The sequence below is a fragment of the Pipistrellus hanaki genome (assembly GCF_964339955.1).
Source record: "Pipistrellus hanaki genome assembly, chromosome: 5".
NCBI lineage: Eukaryota > Metazoa > Chordata > Mammalia > Chiroptera > Vespertilionidae > Pipistrellus > Pipistrellus hanaki.
This window is the reverse complement of record NC_140507.1, coordinates 89,837,035-89,849,940: the sequence shown is the minus strand read 5'-3', so window position 1 is coordinate 89,849,940 and position 12,906 is coordinate 89,837,035. Positions and strand designations below refer to the sequence as shown.

At 41.3% G+C, this 12,906-nt stretch overlaps 1 protein-coding gene across 3 annotated transcripts in view; it reads right to left on the bottom strand.

The window, feature by feature from the left end:
- Positions 1-12,906, bottom strand: part of SNAP47 (synaptosome associated protein 47) — a 46,330-nt gene that overhangs the window by 25,823 nt on the left and 7,601 nt on the right. For 2 of the 3 annotated variants that reach the window (XM_084885190.1, XM_084885189.1), the window contains exon 2: positions 12,249-12,792. In XM_084885190.1, the coding sequence (XP_084741316.1) occupies positions 12,249-12,748 (500 nt within the window). In that variant the 5' untranslated portion in view covers positions 12,749-12,792. The remainder of the gene's footprint in view (positions 1-12,248; positions 12,793-12,906) is intronic. The other variant, XM_084885188.1, reaches the window with a different exon arrangement.

Genomic DNA, 12,906 nt, shown 5'->3' with positions numbered 1-12,906 from the left:
GGGCATGTACCTTGGTTGCGGGCACATCCCCAGTAGGGGGTGTGCAAGAGGCAGCCAATCAATGATTCTCTCTCATCGATGTTTCTAACTCTCTATCCCTCTTTCCTCTCTGTAAAAAAAAAACAAAACAAACAATAAAATATATTTAAAAAAAAAAAAAAAAAAGAATGGCAATCATCAACAAATCAACAAATGACAAGTGCTGGTGAGGATGCAAAGAAAAAGGAACCCTCATGCACTGCTGATGGGAATGCAGACTGGTGCAGCCCCTGTGGAGAACAGTGTGGAGTTTCCTCAAAAAACTAAAAATGGAACTCCCATTTGACACAGTAATCCCACTTCTAGGAATATATTCTAAGAAACTAGAAACACCAATCAGAAAGGATATATGCACCCCTATGTTCATAGCAGCACAATTCACTATAGCTAAGATTTGGAAACAGCCCAAATGCCCATCAGCAGATGAGTGGATTAGAAAACTATGGTATATCTACACAATGGAATATTATGCTGCGGTAAAAAAAAAAGGAATTCTTACTATTTGCAGCAGCATGGGTGGACCTGGAGAGCATTATGTTAAGTGAAATAAGCCAGGCAATGAAAGAAAAATACCACATAATCTCACTCTTTTATGGAAAATAAAGAACATTATAGCCTGATGAACCAAAAGATAAATACAGAGGCAGTAAAGTATGGAAAATTTCTAGTTCAATTCCCAATTCGATTCCCAGTCAGGGCACATGCCCGGTGGCAGGCTCAGTTTCCCAGTGTGGGACGTGCAGGAGGCAGGTGATCAATGATTCTCTCTCATCATTGATGTTTCTATCTTTCTATCCCTCTCCCTTCCTCTCTGAAATCAACAAAAATATATTTTTAAAAAATAGCTCACAAAGAAATTGAATCTGTAATTAAAGAGCTTTCCACGGAGAGTGAGAGTGAGCTATGGTTTAGGTGGCTTCACTGATGAGTTCTGTAAACATAGAAAAAAATAATAATCATATACCAACTCTTTCAAAAACTAGAGCAAAAAGTGAATGCTTTGCCCATTCAGTTCACAAGACCACTCTAATTCTTACTCCCAAACCTGGAAAGGACATTATAAGAAAACAAGAAGATAGCAATATCCCTCAGTAACACAGATGCAGAATTCCTTATGAAAATATCAGTAAATCAAATCTAACGATATATAGAAAATACTACCTAATGATTAAGTGGCATTAATCCCAGGATACTGATATTGGTTTAACATACACAAATTAATCATTGTATCTCACTGGTGGAAATCCAGAGGGAAAACTAAGAGTTTCACAAAAGATGCAGAAAAGGAATCTGCACCACCCTCCTGCTGATCTGTGATCCAGTCATTACAGGTGGGTCATTAGCTTCATAGTGTTAACGACCATTTGCATATTATATCTTTATTATATAGGGTATTTGTTTGTTTGTTGGAAAATATACTTAAATTTTTAAGAAACAAAGACATTTTTAAAAGAGCTTTGATGGGAGATATAACCGTTCTGGGCTCCCAGTCCACATCGAAGACCAACAATATATATTTTAAATGCCAACTTTTCTAACAAAAAAAGGTATGAGGAAACCAAAATGTGACCTATACACGGGGGGGGGGGGGGGGGGGGGGGGGAGACCCACAAAAAAGCTAATCAATAAAATCCATTTCGAAAGCATTCATATAGTGTAATTAACAGATAAAGATTCAAAACACTTATAAATATTCAAGGAATTAAAGGAAATCAAGCTAAAAGGATTTTTAAAAAACTATGATGATGATGATTCATCAAATAGAGCCTATTAATAGAAAGAAATTATATAAAAGAAATCGAATGAAAATCCTAAAATTAAAAAGTTACAATAACCCAACAGAGAGTCCAGGAGCACATGGTTTTAGTGGTGAGTTCTACAAAACATTTAAAGAAGAATTAATACCAATTCCTATCAAACTTTACCAAAGCTAGAAGAGGAGAAAGCAATTTCAAACACATTTCATAAGGTCAGCATTACCTTGACACTAAAATCAAACAAGGCTACAACAAGAAAAGAAATTTTTAAGCAAATATTCCAGGTGAACACAGATGCAAAAACCTCAACAAAATATTAGCAAACCAAATTCAACAATATGTAAAAAAGATTATATACCATGACTAAGTAAGATTTATTCCAAGACGCAATGATAGTTTGACAACCAAAAACCAATCAATGTGACATTTAACGTGTTAACAAAATAAATAATAAAAATCATATGATCAACACAATAGATGACAAATTATCAACGAAGTGGCTATGGAAGGTTTGTACTTCTACATATTAAAGGCCATATATGACAAAAACCACATCTAGCATCATAAGCAACAGTAAAAAGCTGAAAGCTTTTCCTATAAGATCAAGAACAAGATAAGTATGAGGTATGAAATATATAAAACTACTTTTATTCATTATAGTATTGGAAGTCCTAGCCACAGCAATCAGACAAGAAAAAGAAATAAAGAGCATCCAAACTGAAAAGGAAGAAGTAAAACTGTTTTCATTTGCAGATGACATGACATTATATATAAAACCCCAAAGACTTCAACAAATAACTGTTAGAATAAACAATTTCAGTAAAGTTGCAGGATACAAATTAATATATAAAAATCAGTTGTTTCTATACACTAATATCAACTATCAGAAAAAGAAATTAAGAAAACAATCCCATTTACTATTAAATAAAAAATAATAAAACACCTAAGAATAAATTTAACCAAGGAAATGCAACACTTGTACAATCAAGACAATAACACACTGAATGTAAAGATAAATGTAAAGATATTCTGTGCTCATGGGTTTAAAGAAAACAGTAGTTCTGCTCTTATCTGCTCTGATCACTGCAGAAATTTCCTTTCTGTAGAGATCAGAAATGAACATTCATGAGTTTTAACCTGTATGCCAGACAACTGGATATGCCCTCAGCTTTATAATAGATCTCTAATTGGTAAATCTAAGCTGTAAAGGAGGATGAGGTTAAAAACAGTGACAGAGTAATTCGATGCTGCAGAGACACGATTCCAGGACCAAACTGGAATTACAAATAAAATACAGAAAAACTTCCTGAATAATTAAAGGAAGACTCATTGGAGGTTAGCCCTGATAACCAAAGACTGAAAGTGGAGGCTGCATAGAGACTGGTAGGTGGAACAGATCATAGCTGGGGGTGGTGCCCCTGAGAACTCTGGGATCTGATCCCTAATCTGAGCCCTCCAGTAAAAAACCAGAACTGAGAAGGGTAGCCACATAGCATCTAGCTGTGAAAAGCAGCAGGGTTGCTATCTGCCAGGGAGAGACAGCTGGAAATTCAGATACCCACTCAAAGGGCCAAGGCACAAAATCCCTGTGGAGCCACTCACCTTGTTCTCCAGCAGAGTGGACTGGAGCTGTGTGAGCAGAAGCCAGGATCAGAGACTTTGGGGTTAGAGCTCAGAAGGCAGACACCCAGGTTTCCAACACTGAGTCATTCTCTTATGCTACAAAGGCCATCCTCATGCAGACATTGGCTGTAAAGGCAGCCTTGCCTGAGGGGATAACAGTTGACACACCCTATTGGAAAACACCTTGCCCTTAGTGGGGAGTTAAGGAGGCCCATTAAGAGACCAAGAATAACAATTAACCTCCAGGCAGAAGCAATTGCCCAACCCTATAGAAAACAACTCTTGCCGCACCCATGAATTATTGCCTGAGAGCAATTCAAAAAAAGAAAATCCTATTAGTTGAAGGTGGTCTCCAGAGGCTTTGAGTTTTTGACTGATCTAATTAGTCAGAAATAGCATTTGACACTGTCCTGCACTAGAGATTGAGAGGAGAAGCAGCTCTACCTAATACATTGTCACAAACAGGCAGCCAAAATGAGGTTACGAAGAAACACCCCCATATTGAAAGAACAAGAGAATTCTCCAGAAGAAGAGATAAATAAAATGGAGAAAGAAACTTATCAGATATAGAGTTTAGAATAATGATGGAAAAGATGCTCAACTGCATGAGGAAAAATACTGTCACTATGAAAACAGAAATTAAGAATGACACAGCACAAGTAAAGAACACTTTGGAAAGAATACACAACAGATTAGGGGAAGTTGAGGATTGAATCAGTGAATTAGGACACGGGGTTGAAATAATCACTCAGAGAACCAAAGAGAAAAAACAATTGAGAAATGGAAGCCAGCTTAAGGGAGCTGAGGGACAGTGTGAAATAATAATAATCCTAATATATAAAAAGCAAGGGGCCATCATGACTGAAACAACCAGACAGATGATCCAACAACAGGCTGTGTGAGGCAAGCAGGCAGAGGCAGTTACGGTGATCAAGCTGGCGGTGATGGGGGGGTAGGGGGGCAGTTAGGGGCAATCAGGCAGGCAGGTAGGTAGCAGTTAGGAGCCAGTGGTCCCAGATTGCAAGAGGGATGTCCAACTGCCGATTTAGACCCAATCCCTGAGATCAGACCTAAACTGGCAATCGGACATCCTCCAAGGGGTCCCAAATTTCGTGCACCGGGCTTCTTGTCTATAATAATACAAGTGTAATATGCTAATTAGACCAGACGTCCTTCTGGACAACCTTCTGGACAAAGCTGGGACTGCAAGGGAAGCCTGAGCCCTGAGTGCTGGCAGCTGGAGGGAAGCCTGGGTCCTGGGTGCTAGAGGAAAGCCGGTACTGGCAGCTGAGGAAGGAAACTTACTCTTGCACAAATTTTGTGCATCGGGCCTCTAGTATTCACATAATAGAGGTGCCAGAAGAAGCAGAAAGGGACAGAGAACCTGTTTGAATAAATAATGGCACAAAACTTACCTAATCTGGTGAAGGAAAAAATTCAGGAGGCACAGAACATCCCAAGGAAGAAGAATCCAAAAAGGCCCACGTCCAACACATCATAATTAAAATGCCAAAAATTAAAGACAAAGAGAGAACATTAAAGGCAGCAAGAGAAAAGCAAAACTGTTACTTACAAAGGATTTCCCATAAGGCTAACACAAAATTTCTCATCAGAAACTCTACAGGAAAGAAGAGAATGACATAAAGTACTCAAGGTAATGAATAGCAAGAATCTGAAACCAAGATTACTATACTCAGCAAGCTGTCCACCTCAGAACAAAAGACACACAGTATGAGAGTGGAGGGATAGAAAAAATTCTCCATGCAAATGAAAAAAAAAAAAAAAAAAAAGCTAAAAGCTAGGGTAGCAAAACTCATATCTGACTAACTTTAAAATATAAGCCTTCATAAGAGACAACAATGGTCACTATATAATAATAAAGGAATATTACTCTGGTAAACATATGCACCTAAATATATATAAAACTTCTAGGAAACTTTAAGGGATAAATCGACAAAAATAGTCATAGTAGGGAAATTTAGCACCCTGCTGACTTCACTGGATAGATCTTTCAGGCAAAAAATTAACAAGGAAACAGTGACTAAAGCAGCAGTCACCACCAGTTGGCAACCACTGCTCTAAAATATACACTGGATCACATGGATTTAATTGACATTTACAGAACATTTCACCCAAAACTGCTGAATATACATTCTTCTCAAGTGCACATGTAACATTCACAAAGACAGTTCACATGTTAGTACACAAAACAAGTCTCTACAAGTTCAAGAAGATTGAAATCATATCAAGCATCTTCTCAGATCACAGTGGAATAAAATGAGAAAGCAACAACAGTAAAAACACCAAAAAGCATTCAAACACATGGAGGCTAAATAGCATGTTATTAAACAATGAATGGGTTACCAACGAGATCAAGAAACAAAAAACTTCGTGGAAACAAATGAAAATGAACACACAACCATCCAAAATCTCTGGGACACAACAAAAGCAGTCCTGAGAGGGAAGTTTATAGCGCTACAGGCCTAAGTCAAAAATCAATAAAAATTAATAATAAATCACTTAAGCCTGCAACTTAAAGAAATAGAAAAAGAACAACAAGAAAAGAAGGGAGGAAATAATAAGGACCAGAGCAGAAATAAATGAAAAAGAGACTAAAAGAACAATACAAAAAAAATCAATGAAACCAAGACCTAGTCTTTGAAAGGATTTAAAAAAAATGGATGAACCATTAGCCAGACTCATCAAGAAACAAAGAGAGTAGACCCAAATAAATAAAATCAGAAAAGAACGTAAAGAAGGAACCACCGATACTACAGATACAAAGGATTGTAAGAAAATACTATGACAACTATATGCCCAACAAGCTAGACATGTGGATGAAATGAATTCCTAGAAAAATACAATCTCACAAAACTGAATCAAGAAGAATCAGAAAACCTGAATAGGCCAATAACAGCTGGTGAATAGAAGCAGTAACTAAAAAACACCCAGCAAAAAGCCCGGGTCCAAAAGGCTTCACATGGGAATTGTACCAAAGAAGAACGAACACCTATACACCTCAAACTATACCAAAAAATCCAAGAGGAAGGAATATTTCCCAACTTTCTTTGTTTTGCGAGACCAGCATTAGCCCAATTCCAAAAACAGATAAAAATACCTCAAAGAAAAGGAATTATAGACCAATATCCCTGATGAACATAGATGCTAAAATCCTCAACAAAATATTAGCAAATTGGATCCTGCAATATATTAAAAAGATCATACACCATGACCAAATGGGATTTATTCCAGGGATGCAAGGCTGGTATAATATTCCAAATCAATAAATGAAATTGAAAGACAAAAATCACAAGATCATATCAATACATGCAGAAAAAGCATTTGATAAAATCCAGCACCCTTTTTTAAAAAATATATTTTATTGATTTTTTACAGAGAGGAAGAGAGAGGGATAGAGAGTTAGAAACATCAATGAGAGAGAAACATCGATCAGCGGCCTCTTGCACACCCCCACAACCAATGTACATGCCCTTGACCGGAATCGAACCTGGGACCTTTCAGTCCGCAGACCGACACTCTACCGCTGAGCCAAACTGGTTTCGACCACCACCCGCCCCCCCTTTTTTTTTTTTAACAAAAACTCTCAGTAAAGTGGGAATAGAGGTATCATACCTCAACCTAATAAATGTCATATATGACACACTTACAGCCAACATAATACTCAATGGCAAAAACTAAAAGTGTTCCCCTTAAGAACAGGAACCAAGACAAGAATGTCTGCTTTCACCACTCTTATTCAACAAAGTACTGGAAGACCTAGCCACAGCAATCAGATAAGAGAAAGAGATAAAAAGCATCCAAATTGTAAAGGAGAAAGTAAAACTGTCATTATTCACAGATGGAATGATATTGTACCTAGAAAACTCTAAAGACTCCACCAGGATATTATTAGATTTAATACATGAATTTGGCAAGATAGCAGGATATAAAATTAATATTCAGAAATCGATGGCATTTTTATACACCAATAATGAACTCTCAGAAGGAGAAACTAAAAAAGCAATCCCATTTACCATTGCAACAGAAAGATACCTAGGAATAAACTTAGCCGAGGAGGTAAAAGACCTGTACATGGAAAACTATGACATTGAAAAAAGAAATACAGGAAAATACAAACAAACAGAAATGTATACCAGGTTCATGGATTGGAGGAATTATATAATTAAAATGTTTATACTACACAAAGCAATCTATAGATTCAACGCCATCCCTATTAAAATACCAACAACATACTTCACAGAACTAGAATACTCCAAAAATTTATATAGAACCATAAAAGACTCCAAATAATTATAGCAATCTTGAGAAAGAAGAAGTTGGAGGGATCACAATACCAGATACAAAGCCATTATAACCAAAACAGCCTGGTACTGGTACAAGAACAGGCATATAGACCAATGAATTAGAACAGAGACCCGAGAAATTGACCCACACCATTACAGTCAATTAATATTTGACAAAGGAGGAAAGAACATACAATGGAGTCAAGACAGTCTCTTCAACAAATGGTGCTGGGAAACTGGGCAAAGACATGCAAAAAGATGAAACTAGACCACCAACTTACACCCTACACATGAATAAACTCAAGATGGATAAAGACTTAACTGTAAAGCATGAAACCATAAAAATCTTAGAGAACACGAGCAGTAAAATCGCAAACATCTCACGTAGCAATATGTTTTCAGATATATCCCTTAGGGCAAAGGAAACTAAGAAGAAAATAAACAAATGAGACTGCATCAAAATAAAAAGTGTGTGCACAGCAAAAGAAACCACTATCAAAATGACAAGGGAACCAACTGTATGGGAGAACACATTTGCCAGTGATGCATCCAATTAGGGGTTATAAGGAATTCATATAATTTAGCAAAAGGAAGTCAGACAATCCATTTTAAAAATGAGCAGACAACCTGAATAGACATTTTCCCAAAGAAGACATACAAATGGCCAAGAGACACATGAAAAAATGCTAAAAGTCACTAATTATCAGAGAAATGCAAATTAAAACCACAATGAAATATCACCTCACACATGTCAGAATGGCTATCATAAAAAAATCAACAAACAACAAATGCTGGTGAGGATGTGGAGTTTATTGCTGGTAGGAATGCAGATTGATGCAGCCACTATGGAAAACAGTATATTATAGTTTCCTCAATAAATTGTAAACAGAACTTCCCTTTGAGATAGCAATCCCACTTTTGGGAATATATCCTAAAAACCCCAAAACACCAATGCACCCCTATGTTCACAGCAACGTTATTTACAACAGCTAAGACTTGAAAACAGCCCAAGTGCCCATCAGTAGATGAATGGATAAAAAAAAGCTGTGGAACATTTACACAATGCAATACTATGCAACTGTAAAAAAGAGGGATTGCTTATCCTTTGGAACAGCATGTATAGACCCGGAAAATATTATGCTAAGTAAAATAAGCCAATCTGAGAAAGACAAATATCACATGATCTCTTGTACCAAAACCCATCTTAGTATCTCAGTGCAGGCAGGGGTTTTATAAAGGCACAGAGCACTCACTGCAGCAGCAGGCATGGGAACCTTATGTCTTCTGCTAAGCCTCACTTTACAGAGGTGCAAGGTCTCAAACAGGGCTATTCTTCACTGAACTGGTTATTATATAACTAGTGGCTTGGTGCACGAAATTCGTGCACATTAAAAGGGGATTAATTAGAGGAAATATTTTAATATTGCTATTTGCCCTTTCTCTATAATAGAAATGTCAGAGATGAAAGACTAGTAAAATGCATATGAAAATCTTCCTCCTGTCAGAGTCTGAGGCACATCGTGGGACCCAAGAGTCAAGTCCCCACCCACCTGAGGCACCTCAAAATTGTGTGAGACCCAGTCTGAGCCGGCCTCACCCCTGTCAATCCCCGCTGGGCAGGGGATACAGTCTCAGGTCCCCTGTCAAGCCCCGACTGGTAGGGGCACAGCCTCAGTCCTCTGGCCTGGCGCTGGGTGGGGGGGGCGCAGCACTAGGTCCCCCAGCATACCCGCAGGTCTCCTGGCCCAGTGCCGAGGTAGGCAGAGTGACCTGAGGTCCTCTGTCAAGCCCCACCGGGCAGGTGGCACGGCCTGAGGTCCCCAACCCAGACCAGGGTGGGGTGCGCACCTTGAGGTCCCCTGTCAAGCCCCACCAGGTGGGGGGCATGACCTGAGGTCCCCATCAAGCCCTGCCAGAGGGGAGGGGGCTGCCTCAAGTCCCCATCAACCTGTTGTGGGGCTCAATCTCAGGTACCCTGTCAAGCCCCGCTGGAAGGAGGGCAGAGCCTAAGGTCCCCTGGCCCAGCACCAGGAGGGGAGCACAGCCTCGGGTCCCCGGAGCCGGGGTGGGGGTCATGGCCTAAGGTCCCCTGTCAAGCCCCACCAGGCAGGGGGCACAGGTTCAGGTCATCTGACTCGGCCCAGCACCATGCAGCCTCAGGTCCCTGCCGATTGCTCCTCAAGGTTCGTTATGGGAACTCGGCTTCCCCTGTGGGCACAGCTATCTTGTGTTATGGAAACCCCACCTCCGCTGTGATGGTGTGATGGTCAATTTGCATATTCCCTCTTTATTAGATAAGATAATAGAGGCCTGGTGCACTGGTGGGGTCCCTTAGCCTGACCCATGCCCTCTCAAAATGTGGGACCCCCTTGGGGGATGTAGTAGTGCCAGAAGCAGCAGGTGGCTGGGGAGGAGTGCTGCCATGGAGGCAGGAGAGGCTTACGCCACCACAGTGCTTGCCAGCTGTGAGCTCGTCATCTGGCACCCAATGGTCAGCTGAGCGGCACTACTGCCGAGGGAACGCACTGACCACTAGAGGGCAGCTCCTACATTGAGCATCTGCCCCCTGGTGGTCAGTGCACATCATAGTGACTGATCGACTGGTGGTTCAGTCATTCCGTCGCTTAGGTTTATACACACACACACTCACACACACACACTGAGTGGCCAGATTATTATGCTCTCTGAACATATAATAATCTGGCCACTCAGTGTATATCTCTATAATAAAAGGCTAATATGCAAATTGTCCCCTCAACCAGGAGTTTGACCAGCAGGAAGGCTGGCCGGCCAACCACCCATGTCCCCTCCACCTGGCCAGGCTGGTCGGACCCCACCCATGCACAAATTCATGCACCGGGCCTCTAATTGAGTGGCCAGATTATTATGCATTCAGCAAACATAATAATCTGGCCGCTATATATATATATATAAATTAATTAGAGGCGTGGTGCACGGGTGAAGTACGTTGGGGTGGCCTTCGGAGATCAGGCCCCAACTTGCACCCCTAGCCTCACAGCCACACCAGGCATCCCACCTTGGCCTGGCGCTGCCCCCTCACCTGCTGTATCATCCTGCCTGTGGGATGATTGGTCAGGGCCGAGTCCCCCACACGGTTCCCTCAGAGCCTAGGAGCCTGGTGGCAGCCCCGCTCCCACCACCACCATTGGTCACCATCTGTGGGATGATGGGCAGGGTGATTGGGCCCCAGCTCACACCTACCTTGGCCTGGTGCCAACCACTCACCTGCTCCACCATCCCCCCACAGACCTGCTCTCATTGGGGCCCATGGGGCGGGCAGCACCTCCACTGCCTCCTGCTGTCAGTGCCGCATCACCTACACCCATCATGTTTCCACACCACCCTCTGGTGGTCGGCTCATGTCATAGCAAGCAGTTGAACTCCCGGTCTAATGGTGGAACTCCTGGTCAAACAAGGACCCGAAGGTCCTTTATAATAAAAGCCTAAATGCAAATTGACCAAACAACGGAACAACCACCAGGGGGCAGACACTCAACACAGGAGCTGCCCCCAGCCCACGGACCCCAGGGCAGCCAAGGCTAGTGCTAGTGGAGGACCCCCGATTGTCCCTCCAGTCACCCCACAGATTGGCCCTGATCGCTGGCCAGGCCTAGGTACCCTACCTGTGCACAAATTTCGTACCCCGGGCCTCTAGTAATAATATAATAGTGTAAAGATATTATTTTTTAAATGTCACATTACTAAGTCATGAGTTTATTATTTTACTCTTTAAACAATAATACTTTTAATTTTTTTGCTTTAAAAAACATGGTTAATAGAACATAACCCACGAAAATAAAACCTCTTTGGGGCCTCAATTTTTTTTTTTTTTTTACTGATTTTTTTTTTTTTTTTTACTGATTTTTTTTTTTAATATATTTTATTGATTTTGTACAGAGAGGAAGGGAGAGAGAGAGAGAGTTAGAAACATCGATGAGAGAGAGTCATCGATCAGCTGCCTCTTGCACACCCCCTACTGGGGATATGCCCGCAACCAAGGTACATGCCCTTGACCGGAATCGAACCCGGGACCCTTCAGTCCCCAAGCCGACGCTCTATCCATTGAGCCAAACCGGTCTCGGTAGGGGGGGGGCCTCAATTTCTAAGAGAGAAGAAGAGCCTCAAGACCCAAGTTTTGAGAGTTGCTGGTCCAGCAGCTCAGGTGGTAACTTCTGGAGCCAAAATGCTTCTGTTGAAAGCTGGCTGCTCCACAGCCATATAAAAAAAATAAGCTACTAAAAAAATAAACTGTTAATAAACCTAGTGTGTGTGATCTCAAACAAATTCTTTGGCCTCTCAGACTCAGTTTCTCTCTCTTCTTGGCTTATCTGGTGATTGAATGAGGTATCCTCATTAAAGACTTACACTAAATCTGGCAACAGTTCTTTTACTGTCTATATGCCCAGAGCATCCAGCCCAGCATAACTGTTTCCTGAATGTGTATTAAATATGGGATATGGAAGACACCAAAAGAGCAGCTTACGGCTGCAGTACTTTTCTCTACCTGTCAGCCACATCCAGGTCAGACTCCATATTGTCCAGGCTGCTCGTTATGCTGTCCAGCTGCTCACCCTGGTAGTGTAGGACTCTGGCTGCATCTTCTAGACGCTTCTGGGAACAGGCCATCAGACCAGTCAGCTCCCTTCCCTTGGTCATGGTGGAGGAGGATGCCTCCACAGCAGCTCCTGGCTGAGACAGCAGCAACTCTCTCCAGAAGTGTTCGATGATATGGAAAACAACATTCCGACTAGGCTGCAAGGAACTGAACCAGTGCTTGACATGGTCCTTTTCCAGGATGGTGACAGAACTGAAGATAAAATTAGAAGCTTCTTTCTTGATCTCAATTATATCAGCAAGAGGAAAGCTGACAAGAAAGTCTCCAGTTTTATCAGTCAGAAATTTTAGTGAAAGTGAAGTTAACCAAAGTTTTCCAGGAACCCATCGCTTCTCAAGTTCCAAATAATAGGAGCATGGCCAGGTGTGGACGCAGAGGTCTCTGCTCATCTGGTTCCTGGGTCAGTCTCCACCAAGGCCAAGACCACTCTGCTCTGGAGGAAAAGGGACAAATTAGTGGGTATGTTGGGCTAAAATGTGTCATCACACTTGACCTAGAGACACTAGGACATCAACGGCGAAAGAATGGTTTGGATTCAGAACAAACC